This window comes from Gavialis gangeticus, unplaced genomic scaffold (genome assembly GCF_001723915.1).
Source record: "Gavialis gangeticus isolate Ggan-Ray unplaced genomic scaffold, GavGan_comp1, whole genome shotgun sequence".
In the NCBI taxonomy this organism is placed as follows: Eukaryota; Metazoa; Chordata; order Crocodylia; family Gavialidae; genus Gavialis; species Gavialis gangeticus.
The window spans coordinates 25,392,551-25,413,822 of record NW_017728993.1 but is presented as its reverse complement, the minus strand read 5'-3'; the positions used below and the strand labels follow the sequence as shown (position 1 = coordinate 25,413,822).

At 44.8% G+C, this 21,272-nt stretch overlaps 1 protein-coding gene across 2 annotated transcripts in view; it reads left to right on the top strand.

Moving 5' to 3' along the window:
* The window catches only part of AKR1A1 (aldo-keto reductase family 1 member A1), a 30,719-nt gene extending 10,471 nt beyond the window's left edge, over nucleotides 1-20,248 (top strand). For both annotated transcript variants that reach the window (XM_019501391.1, XM_019501392.1), the window contains exons 3-10: nucleotides 4,532-4,651; nucleotides 5,628-5,779; nucleotides 8,416-8,611; nucleotides 10,402-10,601; nucleotides 11,919-11,991; nucleotides 13,578-13,664; nucleotides 18,482-19,262; nucleotides 19,297-20,248. In XM_019501391.1, coding sequence (XP_019356936.1) covers nucleotides 4,532-4,651; nucleotides 5,628-5,779; nucleotides 8,416-8,611; nucleotides 10,402-10,601; nucleotides 11,919-11,991; nucleotides 13,578-13,664; nucleotides 18,482-18,547 — 894 coding nt within the window. In that variant the 3' untranslated portion in view covers nucleotides 18,548-19,262; nucleotides 19,297-20,248. The remainder of the gene's footprint in view (nucleotides 1-4,531; nucleotides 4,652-5,627; nucleotides 5,780-8,415; nucleotides 8,612-10,401; nucleotides 10,602-11,918; nucleotides 11,992-13,577; nucleotides 13,665-18,481; nucleotides 19,263-19,296) is intronic.
* Nucleotides 20,249-21,272: the final 1,024 nt, after the last annotated feature.

Below are 21,272 nucleotides of genomic sequence, written 5' to 3'. Positions count from 1 at the left end.
TTAACGACCGTGGCACGAGCAGGCTTGGTTTGGAAAGCTCTGCAAGATCCCTAAGCTCTGGCTTCCTTGACAGCCGCAGATAGCTCAGAGCTACGAGTCGCTGCTCCTGTCAAACCGGTTTTTGGCATGCCTGTTACTCTGACCACCCCACTGCTCATGCTGTTAAACAGCTTTCCTTTCAGATGCATTTACTTTACACCTGTGCGGACAGACAACAGAAACACCCTGTTAATACAAATACTCTTATTTTCTCAGTTACCATGAGTTTATTGGTTAGAAACATCTCTCGCATGCTTTAAAAAAAACCCCTCTTGAGCAGACCTGGAAACCTTCCTAACTCTCAGAAACTTGTTTTTTGAATGGAACAAAGACTCATTGTCTCCAGCTGGACTGCGTCGTGGCGGCAGAATAGGGAACGCATGCAAATGCCCTGCTGATTTACACACGGCTAAATGACCAATCCTGATTTATTGGCCCTGGAAACGTAAGCACGCTGTCAGGAGACTACGCCCCAGTTCGGGCTGTCTTGCAGAGTCATGCTTACAGTATCGTGTCCTTAGGCACTGCTTGCTGAAAGCTGGGGCCTGGCTGTTGGGGGTCTTAAAATGTCACAGTCAGGCCAACATAATATAACTGGCATAATCAGGATTCAAGGCAGGACTGAATTAGCAATTATTGAGAGTGACCTTCCTGCTTTCTGTCCTTCCATCTTAATAGAAGCCATTGCACCAGGGGTGACGGGAGACAAGCAGCTGGACAGGAGCCAGTGGTGCGCCTGTGGTGCCAAGAAGGCGACCAGCATCCTGGGCTGCATCGGCAGGAGCGTTGCTGGCAGATGGAGGCAGTGATCCTTCCCCTCTATTCAGCACCGGGGAGGCCACATCTGGAGTCCGGTGTCCAGCTGTGCGCCCCCCCACTACAGAAAGGATGTGGACACGTTGGAGGGAGTCCAGTGGAGGGCAATGAAAATGGTTGTGGGGCTGGGGGACAGGACTGGTGAGGAGAGGGCGAGAGAACTGGGCTGATTTATTCTGCAGAAGAGAAGACTGAGGGGGATTGAATAGCAGCCTTCACCTCCCTGCAGGGGGGCTGCAAAGAGGATGGAGCTGGACTGGTCTCAGTGGGGGCAGATGACAGGACAAGGAGCAATGGGCTCAGGCTGCAGCAAGGGAAGTTGAGGCTGGATATTAGGATAAACTCTCTCACTAGGAGGGTGGTAAAGCACTGGAGCAGGGTACCCATCCTTGTCAAGCCAGGCTGCAAAGCCCCGGCTGGGGTGATGCAGTCGGGGCTGGTCCTGCTTGGAGCAGGGGTCGGACTGGATGCGACTCCTGAGCTCCCTTCCCACCCTCATGGTCTGTGACTCACTGAAAGGGGGGCAGGAACCAAACTACATTTTGGAGGGGTTGTTGTTTTTTGACCTTCAGTCTATACAGGTGATTGAAGACCTGTCCTGCAGGATGATTTCTGGGTCCCCCTCAGAGTGATGTTTCAGTTCCATGACTCCTATTAATGTAGATTTTTTTTTTTGTGGGGGAGGCACAGTTAGATTGCATGTAGCTTTATCAGGCCTCGAGAGAGATTTCACAATAAATGTCCTGTTTATAGTAACCTCTTGAACAGAAAAATCTTCATCATAGTGAAAGTAAACATTGCCTCTACAGAGGAAGGGAGAACTCGTTGCCATTGTTGCTGGAAATGTGCTTTGTCACTATGGCTCAGGGAAATTGGCCTTCAGTCTCCAGCTTTTCTCTCAATATGCCAAAGGCTTTAGTCAAAATATCCTGTGTTGTCTGGCTTTGCTTTTTCTTCCAGCAGCTGAAACAAATCTGGCAGGGGTCACAGCCTCTCCTCCCAGCTGCATTTTTCTTTTAATTCTGGTCGGCAGGGTAAACTGGACCATCAGTTATCTTTACGTAGCATTACTTGTTTTGCCAGCTTTGACATGTGAAATGCTGGTGCTTTGATAAATGAGTTGAAAGAAACTCTGTGTGTGTTTCCTTGAATCATCACAGTCTCCTCTGTGGAAATGGTTTCCTCTCGTACAGGAATACTCCATAGCTGAGATCAGCGCCCCATTGTGCCCGGCTCTGTACAAAGTCGGTTTAACGAGCGGTCAATCCTGATCTAAAAAGGCAAGGCTAAAGTGATGTCTCCATCCACAGAAACAGTGTCCCTATCAGTGCTACAAAAGCTTTAACTTTAGATGCTCCTCCTTTGTCACCTTGTTAAAGCAGACCAAGGCTTGTTGGGTAGATGTGGGTAGGTCTGTACTCCGAGTTGTAATCGTGCTGGTGTAGATATGCGAGGTAGGCTTGGATGCCATCCTGGTGTGGGATGTTGGTGTATAAACTAGTGACATCCATGGTGGCTAGGGGGGTATTGCTGGGAAGGTGGTTTATGTTTTTGCATTTTTGCAGGAAATCTGCTGCCTTGCATACAACTCGGTCTTTGGGTGCTGAGCAGTTCTAGGATGGACTTGACGAAACCTGATATTTCTTCCGTCAGGGCTCTGTGGTTGGAAGTGATAAGTCTGCCAGGGTTCCCGTGTTTGTGCATTGCTCGTGTTTGTGGATCTCCTGGTTCTAACCCTCAAAGGGAACTTACAAAACACCTTTCGCAGATGAGCCTATGAACTTCACTTCCTAAATCTACTGGATACAAAAAAAAAAAAATCATGGACTCAATGTAGACCCTGGATTTATGACACATTACAACCTGCCTGATATCTGATTCACCAGGTACCTGCCAGACCTGAGCCTGTACCCTTTTCTTCCCCTCCTCCTCCTTTACTGCCCTTTGTCTTCCTAATTTCCAGCTAGTTACTTTTTCCAAGACAGCCTCTTTTCAACCTTGGAAAATTACTACTGTAGACTCTCCTTTACTCACCTGTGGCTTTTTTTCCCCTCCCTTCCCCTGTCCCTCCCTTCCCTGCTCTACCTTTTTGTTTTCCTAATTTTCACCTATTTACATTCTCACTGACATCCTGCCACACTTTCAGCTTCTTTCATTCCTTGGAGTCTCAGAACAGCAGACTTCCTGTGTCTGAAGAAGGATGATTGGATCTGAAAGCTTGCAAAAAGCAATCAGGACTCGTAGTAGAGATGATATCTTTTATTAGACCAACAAGATTTTTGCAAAAAAAAATTGTTTAATTGCAAGCCTTTCGGGCACAAACACCCTTCATCCGGCATTGGAGAAAAGATTGTAAACATTCTCCTAGGTAGCAAAAGCTGAAAGCTTGCAAAGAACTTTTTCCAACTACTCAGTTGGTCTAATAAAAGATCTCACATCTACCCCAAAGAACCTTGTCTGCCCATGTCCTTAGACCAGCACAGCTACAGCCAAGAACCTGTAAAACAGACCTGGCGTTCAGGGCAGGATAGAGATGTATAGTCAAGGACTTGCTCCCCACTGGAGAGTTAAGATAATAGGTGGTTCGACTGGGACAGGCTACCCAGACAGGTGGTGGAGTCTCCATCCTTGGGGGTGTTGAAGCCCCAGGTAGACAAAGCCTTGTCTGGGATGATGTAGTTGGGGCTGGTCCTGCTTTGAGAGGAGGTTGGACTAGATGTGTCCTCCTGAGCTCCCTGCCCACCCTCATCATCTGTGATTCTACAAAATATGATCTTACCTTTTTCTGTCGCTGGAAGAAGCAGACAGTGTCAGCATGTGCCTGTTGCTTATTTTAGAATAATTGGCTTTGTAATTTTATTTTTTATCTCTGTCTTAACCAAAAGCTGCTGGAAAAATTTGGAGAAGACCCTGTCCCACCTTGTCCAATTCTGGTGTCGTGCCTCACAGCTCACCCGAGGCAGGCAGGTGAGCGCATGCCCTGGTGTGTGCTAGCATTTCACCAGAGCGCTTATGGACAGAGGCTGTTTCTTAGAATAGCAGCTTCATTGTAGAACAGGTGGGAATATGGGAAGTGAGTAAAACTATAGGAAAAGCTACTATGTGCAGAGGACTAGTATCCTAATAAAGCAACATGGATAGAGTCCTCACGCTGATTTATTTTTTGTTAATGTTTTGTTTTTTAATATAACTCCCCTAGCATGGTATGGATCATGCTGTTGTAGGCACGGTGCTGCTGATGAAGGCTGGAAAGAGTGTCCCAGTAGAAGTCCTGGGAGGAGTTGTACTTTTAGAGCAGCACAAACACCTCCTGGCATACCTAGATAACAAGGGGAATAGGGCAGCTGTATTGTGCCTTGACAGCAACCCACATCTTTGACCTGTGTCTTCTTCCTGCCTACAAGGAAGACTTATTTTTTCCTAATCCCTTTGGTGCATCTAGCAGTAATTAGCCCTGCATGGTTCTTACACCTAGGCGAGGAAAGAGTTATGAAGGATTCATGACCTCCAAGGTGGGTCTCTGCACATACAGATTTGAAACTACAGGTCTAGGCCTGAATTTATAATTAGCAGGGTTTCTTTTTCTTTGTAGATCCACAAAAGGTCATTCTTGAAAACAAGACAGACGTTGCCATCTCATGAATTTTGCTGGGTTAATCTCTGTTTCTGATTGCAGGTGAAGGAGGCAGTGAAGTATGCGCTCAGCGTAGGTTATCGCCACATTGACTGTGCTGCAGCGTACAGCAATGAAGCTGAGATAGGTGACGCCTTCCAGGAGAGCGTCGGGCATGATAAGGTGAAAAACGAATGGTGAATATAAACTGGACTATAAATAACAATTGCACTGTGAAAAAATGGCATGCTGGAGCGTAATTTGAAGTGTTCCCTTGTTATTTCTGACTTATTTCTTATTCCTTCTCCCAGAAATCTACTTCTGAAGGGCAAACATTGCCTACTTCTTTTTAGCTCCTACAGTTTATTCATTTGTCCATGCCCACTGCTGACCCTTCCTAGTTTACTTGTGTCTTTGCAGGTATTGAATTCCCTTACTTTTTACATCTGTTTAAAACTCTGGGTTCTTAGCAGATGTGCAGGGCGTTAGGAATACTTCTTGCCCTAACAAAAAGCCAAGTAGAAAAAGTTGTGGATTATGGTTTTTTAGTTTTTTTCCTACCTTCTTTCCATTTGAAGCGCTCTTGGTAAGTAGGACGTCACTCTGGAAAGAGCGTCTGTAGCTGAGCACAGTAACTACAGAAGCTAGCTGAGGGTCAGAAGTGGGACTCATGAAACAAATACATGAATAACCTAATTTATACTGGAGTCAACTGAATAGTCTTTTCCCTTTGGCTATCTGTAGCTGAATAATGGCTCTAATGCCTGTTTTGACCACATTTGTATATGGGGATAACACAGGAAAAAAAACCCAGGTTGCACTTAGTTCAGAAGAGATTCGCCGTGGAGACCTTGGAGATGTGTGTGTGGCTCCCCAGACTCTTTGAAAGTTACTAGAAATGTTGGGGAATGGAGGAGAGATTCAGATATTTCCATGTAAAATCTTATTTTTCTTCTCATTCTCCATCCCACACTTCTTTGGGTATACAGTTCAGAGTTTCAACACTAGCCCCTCTGAATTTAAAATCTAGTGGTTCTCTGTCTGAGGAGCTGCTGTGGACGTGTCTCCTTCTGGCCAGCACCTTTCACTGTATTTACATTGTCTTTGATGCGAGTTGTGCCAATAATTTGATTTCCCCCCCCCCCCTTCTCTTTCTAAGCTCGTTAAAAGGGATGAGCTATTTGTGACATCAAAGCTATGGAATACAAAGCATCACCCAGAGGACGTGGAGCCAGCTCTAAAGAAATCGCTGAAAGATTTGCAGCTGGATTACCTGGACCTGTACCTCATTCACTGGCCACATGCCTTCGAGTGAGTTCTTCCTGGGAAGAGAACAGGGACGATGGGGGCCTTGCAGCACTATAGGCCACCTGATTATAAATGCAGATTTATTTCCCTGCAGCTGTGAAATCCTTGATGCAGCTGTTGCCTTGTGGTTAGTAGGGCTGGCCTGAGGATGGTCGGGTTAGGGTGCTCCTCCACTGCAGGTTGATATATGCTGTTACTGACTCAAGTGAAGTTGTGCCGTTTTATTCCAGCTGAGAGTCTGGGCCATTATAAAGGAAATCTTTTCCAAACATAAAATCTGTCCGATTCTGCCATCATCCCCCTAGGTCACCGGGATTGCGACCCAGAAGATCTGGATCCTGTTCCTGGTTTTGCTGCTAATCTGCTGGGTAACCTTGGCCAAGTTGCTTCTCTCTGTGCCTCAGTTTCACTGCCTGTAAAATATGATGCAGATCCTTTCCAAAGGAGATCTATATCATTGAGATCTATTGGTGAAAGCAACAGGAGCCAAGTATTAACATTTATGACCGGATTAGATAAAATGCTTAATCATGCACCGTAAGCAAGTGTTGTAACCATAGGGAGACAGAATAAATGTGACCTACTATGACATTTATATACCGGCAGCTGTAAGACTGAAGGAGGTAACAGCAGAGGAAGTTCTCCTCCTGTTGCATATTTACTTCTGTTGCCCCATGGATATTAATAGGCAACTGGCCAGTTAACAGGTTGTCACACCCTTGAATTCCCTCTTTTGATAAAAGAGTAGGAAACCATTCATAGACACCCCAAACACGTTTATTACCAATAAATAGGGAATATAAGAAAGTACAAGGTGCAAGTTTCTTTTCTTTTTCTTTTGTTTTCTTTTCTTTTTTTTAATCGAACTTCTTTGTCTCTTTCTTGCATCTCGGGGTTGCAGAACGGGCGATCAATGGGAAGTCTAGCTGTTCTGCCCTCAGGCCGAGAGGGGGAGGATGACTATTCTCAGGAGAGATGTTGCTACACAAAAGGCTGAAAATTTGTGGGAAACTTCTCTTTTCTGTGAACCTCTGAGTACCAGTTTGGACTGGCTCCTCAATGGTCCCTGGGAGGTATCAGCTGAGCAAGACTTAATCCTCTGAGAGAGATTTGATCCTTTAGAGGAGTCTTCCCAATATGTATATGGCTCACGATAGGATCATAGGAAAGTGGAGCTGCGAGAGACCTTGCAAGATCATCTAGTCCAGCCCCCTGCTCCAGGCAGGATTATCCCTGACTAACCCATCCCAGACAAGTGTCTGTCCAACCTGCTCTTGAAAATGTCCAGGGATGGAGATTTAGGCCATCTGTTCCAATCCTTGACCACCCTTGGAGTCAGAAAGTTCCCCTTCATCTCCAACCTAAACTTTCTCTGCTGCAGCTTGAGGCCATTGCTCTTGACAGCCACAGAGAAGAGCCCGTCTCCATTGTGTCTATAACCACCCTTTAGATATTTGAGTAACCCTGTTCTTTCAGCCTTTCCTTAAAGGTCTTTCTCCCCAGGCCCCTAATTATTGTTGTTGCTCTCTGCTGCACTCTCTCCAGTCTGTCCAGATCCTTCTTGACATGTGGGGCTCAAAACTGGACGCAGGAGTCCAGGTGATGCCTCGCAAATGCTGAGTAGGGTGGCAGGATTGCTTCCCTTGGTTTGCAGGTGGCATTCCTGTGAATATAACCCAGTATATTGATGGCGTTGTTTGCAACAAGAGCACACTGCCTCATGTTCAGCTGATGGTCCAGGGGAAGCTGAGCTAATGGGCTTTCTCTGAACAGGAACTAAAACTCATGCTTTCAGTTAAAACCACAGTGTCGATAGGTCTCGAGATTTAAACGCTCGTTGCAATACACAAATGTAGCAGGAAAAAACTGCTTGCAGCTCATATCTGCTCTCCTGTTCTTCTCTTTTCCCATGCATGATCTCAGAAGGTTATTTTTTTTAATGTTTTTTTGGTGCTAGGCCTACTATTTGTATGAGGAAGAACTCTGTCCTCCTGCCACTTTTTCACAATCCCTTGTTTTTCAGCTGGGGTGATGTAAGGAAGCATGGCAAACCAATGCCTGGGTTAGTGATCCCATGCTGCTGTTAGAAAGCACGCTTTCAGCACACCAGAAAGCAGCTATGTTACGTTTTATGATGATTGGGGTGTACGGAGTGGGAGCAAGTGGGTGGGCGCAGTCATGTCCTAAAGGTTCCCATCCCAGTTTGCGTTCCTCAGAGACCAATTATATGCTTTCTGCAACGTCTTGTGTGCACCGAGGCACTCTTAGATGCTCTGCGTGTGTATGTGGGTCTGTAGGACTAAACTGGAAACACTCCTAACCCAGAGGCGGCAAGGTGAGATTTCAAATCTACACCCCCTGACACCTAGGCCGCAGTTTAGTTTTGCCCTTAGTGCCCTGGTGTATCTTGGCTAACTTGGTGTTACATCCAGCTCTGCTAGAGGTAATGATCTTTCGGCAAATTAGTTGAAATATGAAACGCACAAGATGTAAATCAGTTTTCCGTGTGCTTGAGTCAAAGGTAGTCTCACCTCCGACAGGACCTTGTAACGCATGCATTGGTCTGCTACAAGAATTTGGATAAACACTTCTCTTACTGAACAATTGCAGTAATAGAAATTATCTTTTTAATGCTGTAGGCGAGGGGATAATCTCTTCCCCAAGAACCCTGATGGCATGATGCGTTTTGATTATGTTGACTACAAGGACACGTGGAAGGTAATGGAGAAGCTGGTAGAGAAAGGCCTTGTGAAGGCTATCGGGCTGTCCAATTTCAACAGCCGTCAGATCGATGACATCCTCAGCACAGCCACAATCAAGCCCGCTGTGCTACAGGTGAGACAAGGAGGAGAGCCCCTTTTTATGCCCATTGGGCGAGGGAAGACTTGCTGGCTCATTGGTATATGTCGAGCACACGTAGCCTGTGGTGCGTTCCTGCAGCGGCACAGGCCCTGGCACCAGCATAGCAATGCAGGGGAAGCCTCAAAGAGGAGAGAGCCCCGTCCGTGCTTGATATAAGAGCTTCTCGTGCTGGAGAACTTCCCTGGGAGAGGGTTTAAGTCTGTGGCCTTTGAGCTCTCTATGCCGGCTTGGCTAAATAGAGATGATAGAGCTTCACCGTTGGGATATCTGTCTTACTCGTGTAGCTTCAGTTCAACTGGTCACGTCTGTAGGGATAAGGAGGAAGGTCATCTCTCTGATAGGAGGGTCCCAGTCCATAGTGCAGGAGGATCCCTCTGATAGATAGGAGGGTCCACTTGGGGCTTTTCAGGTCAGAGCTGACATTACGCTTTAACTAGGAGGCTGTAGAGAGCTGGTGCACATTGTGGAGCACTGGTGTCTTGTATTCGTAGTGGGAAAAACTCTGCTAAATGTGCAAATGCCTGCATTTTATGCCAGTATCCCTTTGCGGGGCATGTGAAATAACTTCACATAGACTCCACTGGAGATGCAGAAATCTCGAAGTGTCAGAAGCATGGATCAGAGCAACCAGGTCCTCATCTGAAACCAACACAAAATAACTCAACAGTTGCAGCCTTCTGGACAGGCACAGGTTTTGAAATGAGCCAGCGTTAGGATCAGCTACCAGCTGTGGAGTCCTTAATACCCTGATTAGGATTTCCTCGTAACAAATGGCTGATGCAGCCCCCAAGTTCAAGTGGGATTTTAAAGGATCGTGATGTCTTTCCAAACCATCATAGTATAGATGGTAGGAATGAATCCCTGGAAAGACAGCCTTGCCTGCGCTGGCTAAGACTGCAGACAAGCCAGCATTGCATAGGTGTGTACCCATGGTCCTGGTCCATTGCCTGGACAGTACAACTGTTTGTGGTGAGGGTGTAATTGCATAGTGGTGTTTTTGCTTTCTTTGAACGTATTTAAAAAGTGCTCTATATTTACCCATGTGACCATGGAAGACTACTATATTAACTGATTATTTTGGGCTCTGCTCATGAAGTTCTAGATTTCATAGTAAAAAAGGATTTGTGGGAACCTGTTCACTCCCCTAGTTTTGGAAATATGTCATGACTTCTCTTTACTTTACTATGTGCTAGCTGAGCTCCTTTTTCTAGCAGGGTTTCCAAAGAGTTTGGATTTGTACAAAATAAGATTGAGTGCTATGCCAGCAGTATTCAATAAATACATTTTAATGGGTGCTGGAAGTTTGTAGTGGAGCTAGACATGGTGTTTTTCAGGCTAAGGCGAGAATATGAATTTGCCATGACCTGCTAAACCAGTGGTTTTCAACTTGTGGTCCGCGGACTCCTGCTGGCCTGCAGACTGTCTAAGGGGTTGACTAGGATCAATCAAAAGTATGTGAATACCCACACTTACAATTCAAAGAGGTCCATGCCTCCATTCAAAACTTTTTAGGGGTCCACAAATGAATAAAGGTTGAAAACCACTGTGCCACCATGAGTTAACTTCTGGTTTCTCTTGATTTGTGAGTTGTAATATCACAGAGTTCCTTGCAATCAATTTTGATTAGGATGGTGATGGTGATGATGATGATTAGGGTGGTGGTGGTGATGATGATGATATTCCCTGTGTACCTAGCCTTCAATTTACCGCAATGCTATGTTGAGTTTGGCTGGCTGGGTGTTCACTGACTGCTGCTTTAACAGGTGGAGTGTCATCCCTACCTAGCCCAGAACGAGCTGATAGCTCACTGTCATAAAAAGGGGCTGGTCGTCACTGCATACAGCCCTCTTGGCTCCCCTGATCGAATGTGGAAGCACCCTGACGAGCCTGTGCTTCTGGAAGAACCCGGGATCAAGGCATTGGCAGAAAAATATGGCAAATCACCAGCTCAGATCATCCTCAGGTAACTGACACCTGGGGGAGAGGGCAGTGCTCTATCTAGACCCTGCTGGAGCAAGTGGCAATAATTAAAGCAGCTAGTTGCTTTTCCTGTCAGTAGAAAATCATTGTTCTGAAGAGGACTAAAGCACACCTCATTTCATTATAGCTTGGATCTAGTCTAATTGGCCAACCATTTTTTTTTTTTCCCTCCTTTGCACCCTCCATAGCATAACATAGGGTTTTTCATCCTTCTGAGTTTCTTCTGGGAGTCATGGAAGCTCTTCAGAAGGAAGTAAAGGTATTTGGCTACGTCTGGAATAGGATCAATGTCTTGCAGTCAACTTTGTTTTATCCTTTGTCTGCCCTGGTTCTAATCACAACAGCATGGATCTGGGGTTGGGGTTGGGGTTGGTTAGGCAGCTGGTGGAAGGACAGGCTCTTCTGTTCAAGCCTTTGGACAAGGGCTAAAGAGATTTGGGCTCTTTTCCTGACTCCCCCACAGACTTTCTGTTTTGACCCTATGCAGTGGCTTGAGTTGAAGCTTTCATAAGTGGCTACTTCTTGGCGGTTCAACTTTGAGACGCTTGATGTATAGATGTACCAAACCTGCTATGTTCTGGTTGCTCAACTTCGAAACATTCGATGTATAGATAATATCAAACATCTCAAAGTTGAATGATCAAAAAGTAGCAGATTTCATATATCTATATATCAAACATCTTGAATGATCAAAAAGTAGCAGATTTGATTATATCGTAGAATCAGTGAGTTGGAAGGGACCTAGACAGATCATTGAGTCCGACCCCCTGCCATGGGCAGGAAGGAGCACTGGGGGCGAGAGGGGTCATAAAACCCCAGGCAGGTGCCTATCCAGTCTCTTCTCGAAGATTAAAGATATCTGTATCTGATTAAAGATATCTGTATATCAAACGTCTCAAAGCTAAACGATCAAAAAATAGCAGCCACTTATGAAAGATGGGTGTGTGTATTTAACTCTTCTTATAGATTAATCAGCTCAGTGATGAGTTTGCCCTGCTTCGGCTTGGTGTTGTTGGGTTCCAAATGATAACTGTGTCGGGCCCCCCAGAAGGGACTGAAGGTCCCCGTGGTAAAAGGAGATGGCACAAATGCCTCTCTGAGAGAGCACAGGCTGCGTGTACACATTCAGATAATTTGGGAGAATTCTCCCAGGTTTGTTCTTGGTAGAAAAACTTATCTGGAGCCATGTGTACAGACACTTGAATGCTGAGGCCCGGAGAAGCAGAGAGCTGGTGTGGCTGGGGCAGATCGGGCCGTGTGTGTAGAAGTTAAGGTCTTTCTTTTCCTCCTGTGTTACCAGGTGGCAAGCCCAGCGTAATGTGGTTACCATTCCCAAGAGCGTCACCCCTGCCCGCATTCTGCAGAATCGCCAGGTGAGAGCTTGCTCCCGTCTTTCAAAGAGAGGATTTTGAGTGAGGCACAGGTATCGGCAATGCTTTTCTGTGAGGGACACCTAAGAGTTTCACAACTGCATAACAGCAAACCAGGCTGCCGAGCCCATGACTTACAAGCAGCACTACAGTCATTAGTGTTTAGCTACAGAAGCAAAATAAGTTCATCTGAGTTTTGAGCAACAAAAAGCCTTTATCAGCAAGCACTTGCTTTTCAAGTAAATTGATCTTGCCATTTGTAAAGGCGATCTCTAGTGCCAAGTTGTGTCATTAGATGAATGTTAGGTAAATAAGAATTTCTGTTTCTCGTGACATAATATTTCCCAAAGCTGCTTGGTAAAGAACAGTCGCTCTTTTGTCTTTACTCTCCATTAGGGGTAGTTGTGTGTTTCTGTAGGAAGCAGTCATTTGAATGACATGCTCTAGCTGGACTAGCTTTAGTAGAAGTATAATTTTAAAGCTACTCCTCTCCTGCTCCAGATTAAAATAGAGACTGCGTATTTCACTTCAGAAATTACTGGAAGTTAGAGTTAATAACTCTGTTCAGGTGCAGATCTTTCTGCCTCAGATTCTTAAATTGTACTTGTGGAAAACTGGATAGATAAGTACAAAAAAAAAAAAAAAGAGGGTCTGATCATGCAGCTCTTTCATATTAAGGCAAATGCTAATGACACCGGTGGAAATATTGAGCAATGCCATTAAGCAGAATGAAGCTGTATTGATGCCAGTCTAGAGCAGCTGGGAACTGAATTTGGTGCACCGTGAAGCATTTATTCACCAGGATGGCCCCCGTGATTTTGACTTCTCTAAGTTTGCTGTTGGATACCGGGAAAGGCTGAAGAGTCAACTCCAAGTAAAGACCTCGAAGTTTAGGCCTCTATCTAAAATTTTTATTGAGTTGGCTCAACTAATTTAAATGAATACATGAGCAGAGGGCAAGGCCTGACTTGGTTCCATTACATTTACCATTTACGGTCCCCCTAAATAGGACCCTTAATTCTTACTTTAACATTATCACAGTTTTGCCCCCGATGCTTGTGCTAGTTACTGAGATGTGAAATCAGGGAGTCGGCGCGCTCTCAAGTTGCGGCTTCCAATGCAGTTATTCTTGTCGATATTATTTCACACGCTACGTTTAATTTTACTTTTCTTTGGATTTAAACGTAATCATTAGACTCTCTGATACCGCCCCGAGGTTTTACTTTTTCAGTCCAGACAGGAATGCTCGACAATTACAACTTCAATGATTCCAGCCTCTTTTTCCTTTGTATCCTGTCTTTGAAAAGGGCAGTTGCCATTGCTCATGTCTCCGGATGGCATTTTGGAGTGGTTTCAAAGCCCCGGGTCTGTGCTCTGATTTCAGTTTGTTCTCCGATTTGTTGAGGCACGCAGATGCGAACCTCCCTGCTGCAAAGCCAGCTACCTATTTCTGCATTCTCTAGAGGAGATCAGGGCAGAGGGAGGTCAGCAGGAATTGTTAGGAGCGTAACAAAGCTGGGTGGCAAAGTTGAGAAACAACTAAGAATGGAAACCGCCGTTTTAGAAAAAATGTCTTCGCTTTGTTTTAGGTGTTTGACTTCAGCCTCACCGACGAAGAGATGAGCTCCATCAGTAACCTGAATAAAAACTGGCGTTATATTGTGCCGATGATTACGGTAACTTCATTTTCCTGTTCTTCTGACGGTCGAAGCCCCATGTGCACACGTGCATATACGATATGTGCTTCTTGCAGGTCTTCTTGCCTTTTGCCATTGCTTGTCAGGACTGTGTGTGGACAAAACACTTGATCTTAGGGTAACAAAGCTGGAGAGCATTTTAAATAAAGATTGGTGCCGGAGTTGCATAGGGCTAGGTGGGGAACCTGGTGGATGTGTTAAATCTGTGAGTTTTAGCGTCCTCCATTCCTGCAGCTTGCCCAAGGAGCTGTAGAAAGCTGAGGGGAAGTCAGCTGGCTTTGGCTAGGGTACAAAGAGCAAAAGGGAGGGGGTGCTGATTTCTGCACAGTCCCTGGAGGTCGATTATTGAAGAAATACTGCCCTCTTTCCCTCCCCAGTACCACTTTCTTCTCCTTCTTTTGAAACCACTGATTCTTGCTGCTTCTCCACGCTGATCCTTTTACCGATGCAGACCTGATTCCCATCTGGCTTTGGATCTCTTCTTGTTGCTCCTCAAGTTTGCTCCCCTTGAAGTAGAATTATGCTATGGTCTTCCTTGTTCTTTAAAAACAACCGCTGCTATACCTACCTCAGTGGCTATAAATCCCTCTCCCTTATTTCTCACTTTTCTAAACTCATTGAACATACTGGGTGCAACCGTTGCTACAGTCGCCTCTTCTCCGGCTCCGGGAGTCCCGTTGCCTCTGCTCTGCTGACCCTGCTGTCTCCGATACCTCTCTAATGATCTCTTGATTGGGTTTTGTACTCTATCTTTTCTCCCTTTTACATGTTTACTGGTTTGAACCCTGCTTGTTGTACTCTTCTCTTAGAAATCTTGGCTTTCCTTTTTCCCGTTGATACCAGTTTCTCCATAGTTCTCCTGCCTATCCGGTCATTCCTCCCGTGTCTCTCGCTTCCTCTTTCCCCAAGTGCTGTCCGATGCCTGACCTGTTTCTCTTGACCTAGTCCCAGGAGGGAGGTCTTGCTGCTGTTAATTGTAGCTTGGCTAATCCAAACTCCTTATGTTTCTTTTAAAGACCTCTGTCTGCCGTCCTGGGTGAACACACCACCATCCTGTCTACTGCTTGCATTTGTACCTTACGTGCCCTCTGACTTGATAGAGCCGCGTTTCCCTCCAAGGAAACGAGTCGCATTGCTCCATCCAAGTCATGTTGTTCCTTGCTCCATGATATTTTGAAGAACCAAAGTCTCTTTGTCTGTCCCTATTGCTGAACCACTCACTCGGGTCCTCCTCATTTCCTCTGCATGACGACTACGTTGCCTCCTTCCGCTCCAGACGTAGCGCTGCGACTTGAAGTGCCGTCGACCTTGCTCGGACCAAACAGCAGATGCTAAATGTTTAAGTGGCTCACACTTTTTTCTGGTGTGTCTTAACACCGTAGGACTCTCACATGGAGAGGATAGTGGCAATATAAACCAAGTAGATGGAGTCATTCCCCATATACATTTGGAAACTGTCACTTGTGCTCTGTCGTCGTTATTCAGAACAATCTCCCCTGGGCATATCTGCCTGTGAACTGGTCTTCGAAGAGCTGACTTGACGTGGGTCTGATATTTAGGTTTCCTCTCTGCTTTTTGTGTAGGTGTCTTTCTCTCCACTCCTTTGTGCAGGTCCAGGGCACCATATAAAGGTGACAAAACTGTGGTACAAATGGTTTTGCTAAGTTGCACGTAGAAACTCAGAGCGCTTAAATGCCAAACCTACGGCTGCTAATCCTGACACATAAGGGAGTGTTAGGATTAGCCTGGACTTGCTCTGTGCAATAAGCAGCAGTTTTGCCTGTGGCGCCACTGAGATCTTCATGTATGCTGAAGGATCCTAGGAAAGCCCAGTACCGTCTGCATCAGCAGCTCAAGATTTTCTTCATCCTTCTCTGTTTTCTTATCCTCAGAAGTTACCAGTGGTTGACTTGTCCCTGGGAGTCCCTTAAAGTGGGTGCTTCTGTAGTATAGGCTGCATTTAATGTTTCCTTTTCTTTTTTTGGCTGCCTTTTCCTAGAGCTTTGGGGAAACATGCGTTTTTACCTTGCTGCCCCATCCGCTCCCCTGCTCGGAGCAGATGTGCTGTAGGCACATGATGCGTGCTTCTATCAGTGGTGAATCCTTATTTTTTTTTATAGCTGTTATTTTTAGCAACATGGATCTTCAGACTCAAAACTTCATCAGTAGTGGGGCACCCATCAAGTCTCCATCTGTTCATAACTGACACCCGTTTGCACTTCCAGGTCAGAAATGAATGCATTGAATTGCCAGCTGGCCTGCAGAGAGAGCTGTTAGAAGATGTACATGCAGGGATTACAGGCACACCTGTTGCTGGCACTACAGATCTTGCTATACAAGCTGCTAATAAAACATGATGCTAATCATTCACAAAATGTGCTAAGAACATGTACCTGGGGTTGAACTAGGAGCTGGGATCATTCAGGTGCCTTTGTCCCATGGAAGAAGCTATCAGCATCACAGTGATTCACTGAGTATCTATTGAGATGAAACATAATAGTTCAAAGGGCTTCACTCATCCCACAGAAGAAGGCTAAGTGCAGAGCAGCTGGGCTTCAGAGGCACTTCCACCTTGGACAACAAAAAACAGGAAAAAATGAGATGGGGAGAATTAAAATGCAAATCTATTGGCCTAAGATCTGAATGAGATTCTCTCCCCTGCATCCCTTTTCAGTAGTACTTTCATCATCTCTTTTTCAAGTCTTTCATGCCTGTATTCTCCGCACATCTAATAGGTTGTAACCAGGCTTTCACGAGTATGTTGCTAGGTCACAATTGATGGACACATGCTGTTCTTGTTTTATCACGGTACTGTGAAGCCAAATGGACCAATCTCGCACAGAAAATAAGGGTATGATTTAGAAATTGGGCTCTTCAATCTATATTCAAGCAGGTGTTGTGAAGTTCTTATTCCTTTAAGGTCTGGATCAGCCCTGTAAAGGGGCAGGAAAGCATGTATAGCCATAGCTAGGTGTCAGGATCAAGTTATTCCTTCCAAAAACAAATGGGTGACAAAGCTACGTGTTTAGCCAAGGCTGCAGTCTCTCCATATACATTGACTTACTGTGCTCTGAAGAAGTAACTACTTGTGGTCTTGAGCTTAATTTACTTTATTTTAAATTATCTGAGCCTGATGCAAAGGGCAGTAGGTAACCTTCACTCTGTAACACCCCCTAAAAACCAATACAAGAAAATGCTTCCCCCTTCCTACCCCTCGAGACCCACTGAAAGGACCAGATACCGGGCAGTGAATATTTGACTACTTGATCCTTATTGAGCCAACCCGATTCATAGAGAAATCATAGCATAAAGTAGTTGCTGCTTTGGACCTTGATCATTTGTGAGACTTGTATTGCTAACAAGAAGTGCTGTCCTCTGCAGAGCAACTTTAAAAAGGAATAATTGAGCAGGGAGAAAATAAATGGGTACAAGAGTGTGATTTCTGGGGGGAGGGGAGGAGGAGTTGCTGACTTTCCAGTCCAAGGAAGACCATGTTTCCCACTGGAGACTGTAAAGAAACTGCAGATCCCAAGTGCTGTCCCTGGAGAGTGCCGTGGATTTGATTTTTTACAGATGGTCACATTTTGTGCGTGTGTTAAATTGCCTTTTTTCTTGAGAAAGAGGAAGCCTGGTGGTACTGGTTCTCTGCTCCTCAGTCCCTTCCCAGTGCCCCCTCGTGGCCAATGTAAAAATGAATCCTGCTGCACTGTAAATAATTCATTGGTAGGGAATCCAGTTGTTGGTTTCAATGAGGTGTTTCATATCGACAGCTTCCTTGCACCAGGATGCAAATTTACAAGTTGGCTTCAATCCTAAAATGTTTCTTGCTGTGGTCCCTCCACGGAGATCGGAGTGATATTATTTATTCTCCCCCACTGTCCCTGCTCCCTCCCGTCTGCTACTTGCCTGGAGTTGTTAGCAACTTCATAAAAAGCAGCTTGGACTCTAAAACGTGCATCTCTCTCGTAAGTCATTTTCTGACATGACACTTAAAGGCATCTCCTCAAACCCGTGCATTCAGGACGGGAATGTGGTAATACCGTGGTCCCCCTCAAGTCAACAGGAGTGTTGCCATTGACTTCAGGGGAGGCCAGATTTCCACCTGTGTCCGGCTGTTTCAAGTCGGCATCTGTGACTCAGAGCTCCCAGATCAAGAACCAGCTCTGCTACTGGGCGGCACTGGGACGTGGGGGACCTGGGCTCCACTTCTGGCTCGCCCAGGGCCACCTCACAGGCCAGTGGCAAAGTGACTTCACCTTTTTTTTTGGTGCCTTGATTTTTCTTCGCTGTAAAATGGGAATAACAATGCTAACTTTATTTTGTAAGTGCTTTGAGAGCTACAGATGAGAGGGAGCAGAGCCTTATTTAGTAATACTGTCTATGTGAGTAAAAAAGCACCTTATTTTGCCTCTGTGCATCCAACTGTAATACTAGGATTATAATGGCACCTCACAGGACAGTAGCTATTACTAGTGTGTTTCTGAAATGCTTTTGAAGCGCACAAGTACTTGGAACACTTATCCAATAATAGTTAGACATCTCAAACCCTAATTATTCTTATTCCCATTCCTCAAGCCCTCACCCCTGGAAAACTGACTTTTGCTGCAAAAACTCTTGTGGAAGGAAACAGCTTCCCAATGGCCCTGTGCCCCTTTTGAGAGAAGGGAGAAGGGTGGTTGTTAATCACCTACTTTTTAAAGACTGGGGCATACAGTTCTGCACTGTTTAAGGTTTAATTTTAAAACAAGAATGGGACTTTGATCTTTTTGACATTGATTGTCTTTCTCTTTTTACAGGTGGATGGAAAACTTGTAGCACGAGATGCTGGACACCCCCATTACCCGTTCAATGATCCCTATTAACTACAGTAATGAGATGTTAGAGCAGACTCCTTGCACTGCTCTACAAGCTAGCTGTTGTCATAGTTTATCATGAAATCTTTGCAAATAAAATCTTTTGAATATCTGGCTTGTGTTGGCCTGCAGGGTAGTGCACTGCGTATAATCTGCCCTCTTCCTGCAGGTATTGCAGTGGCCTTGTCAGAGCAGCTGGAGGGGCATATCATGACTCCTAGTTGATTCCTGTATTGTAATGTGAAATATTCACAGGATGGGGAGGGTAAATCAGACTCTAAAGCTGAAATTCAGGATAATACGCTTGTGTAAAGCAGTTGTCAAGGCTTTAGCTATTATGCTAGAATTTGTAGGTGGGCATGGAGCAATAGTAATAAAAAAAGTAACTAACTGCTTAATCCTGAATTTCAGTCATTTCCTAAATGAAAAGCAAAACTTCACAGGTGGCTGTTGCGTTCATGTGTGAAAGCATTGATTAAAACCCACATTTAATTCTGTTCTTCCTTTTGGACTCTTTGTGGGAGATGTAGAAATATACTTCTTTTTTCCAGTTGCTTTTGCCTGTCTGTTGCTACAGAAAATAAATGCACAGCTGGGAACAATCTTCTGCTCATTTCCTGCTCCTTGGTAGTTGGAGAGTTTCAAATCTGGCCAAGCTCTGACAGCATAGTCTGCTCAGTTGAGCACAGGACTTGAAAATAAAGGGTTACTACATACAAGTACAGTCAGCATCTGTGAGTCAGAGCTCCCGGATCAAGTACCAGCTCTGCTACTGCTTGTATGGCCTTGGGGATGTCATTTAATGTCCTGATTATCGCTTCCCCACTGCAGTGTAGAATTAATATTGACTTGCCTTGGAAGCACAGCAGATTTAATAGCCTTTTTTTCCCTTTGCTCAGCAAACTTCAAGGGATTCCTTAAGTTTTGAGGTCTCTTTTCAGATAGTCCATAGGCAATTCTTGTGTTTTGTTGCAATGAGAAGGAAACCACTCTAACTGGTAGTAGGTGAGAAGTAATACTATTTATATTTCCACAGCAGCTGGTAAGTACAACCGAAAGTAAAGAGAGAATTCACATACTCAACAAATAACTTTAGAAAAAGGGTCAGAAAATAATGTTGGGGTTAATTATCATGGCTTTGGTACAACTGAACCTGTTTTGCTTTAAGACAAGCAAAAGATCATCTTGTCTTACCTTCAGCATAGCACAAGATCTCAGTGTTCCCTGCACAGACCACCTTGGTTGGTGGCTGAGCTACAACTTTGAGAGATGTTCAAATGAAGATTTTTTTTGTGCCTTCTAAATGATCTCCATTGCTTAGTAAATCTTCATAATACAGTTTACATTTAAACTTGTGCTAATGTAGCAACACGTCATAACTGAACTGCTTTTGTTTAAGAAACGAGGTCTTTTCTTTAGGGGAAAAAAACTCTGTTCTGTTTTTTTTTCTTTGACAGCTGACACGTTTGTTCTAATTATTGTCCAGTGTTAATCAAACCTGGGTAACTGAGGTCTGAATATTTGTCTTGCTGCTGATCAGTAGTGTACTAATCTCTGCTATAGGTTGCTTTCCTTTACAGACACTATGCAAGAGAGATGGCACTCTGTAAGCTCTTGGAGCACTAGCTGCTCCTTTGAAGGAAGATTTTGCCTGTTTATTACATTTTCTCTGCTAATTGCATGTGCTTTCAATAAAGAAGGTGATCAGCATCTTGTGGTTTTTTCCCTAGGTTTTGGATGGAGTGGCAAATACAAGAAACCCAAATAAATCTTTTTTAAATTTCTATCTCAAATGATAGTGTCCAGTAAAAGGGGGCGGGGGGTGGGAAGGGACACAAAAACCATGGTAAAAGCAAGGCTTTCTGCTTGTATTTAATTCTGTAGGAACCTGAAACCTCCAGCTCACCACTGTTGTACCGCATGTCTCTCAATCTGTTACCACCCAAATAAAAGTAGGAAATGAGATTTAAGTTTTAAACGATGCAGCTGCTTCTGGTACTTGAGTGGGAGTTTTGAAGGACTTCACACAGCTGCAGCTGTGAAGCTGGGGTTATGTCCCCCACATTTTCTATGTTGAGAAAAGAGCAAAGGGTATCTCTGGACACAATGGGGTCCAAGGAACTGTTAATATTAACTCTCGAGGCCCAGGTAATAGCTGGCAGGGTGGTGGGAGTTTCTGACAGGTCATGAGAGCTATTAGAGCTTTCCCAAACTATTGGGATACTCTCCAGTTCCTATATGCTAGGAACTCCTACACCTTTTCATGCAAAAACATTAAAATATTACAACTGTGTTGTTATTGCTACAAATTAAATCTCAGACTGATGCTCTCTCTAGATAACTGCTTGCGTCACAGCGGTACCTGGATAGTGCTGGTACTTGTTGGCATAGGCGGCTCAGTAATGGCCACCTGTTTTGGCAGAGGATGAAATCCGACAGGGACTTGAGGCTCATATCACAAGTCACTGAGGTTGTTGGCTTTGCATGTTTAATAAATGTTGATGGTATGGAGCATCCTGTGGGATTTGTGCTTAAAAACTGGTTTGTGTGTCTTCTTGGTGGTGATATGTGCCTTCATAGATTGTAAGGCTGGAAGGGACCTCAGAAGATCATCAGGTCCAGCCCATTGGGGTCAATAAGACGTGCTGTGTGTGCAGCCCACTTTCTAAGTGCCTGAGGTATTCAGAATAGTGGCAGTCTCTTAGCAAGGCCAACCGGTATTTTACTGGTGTAA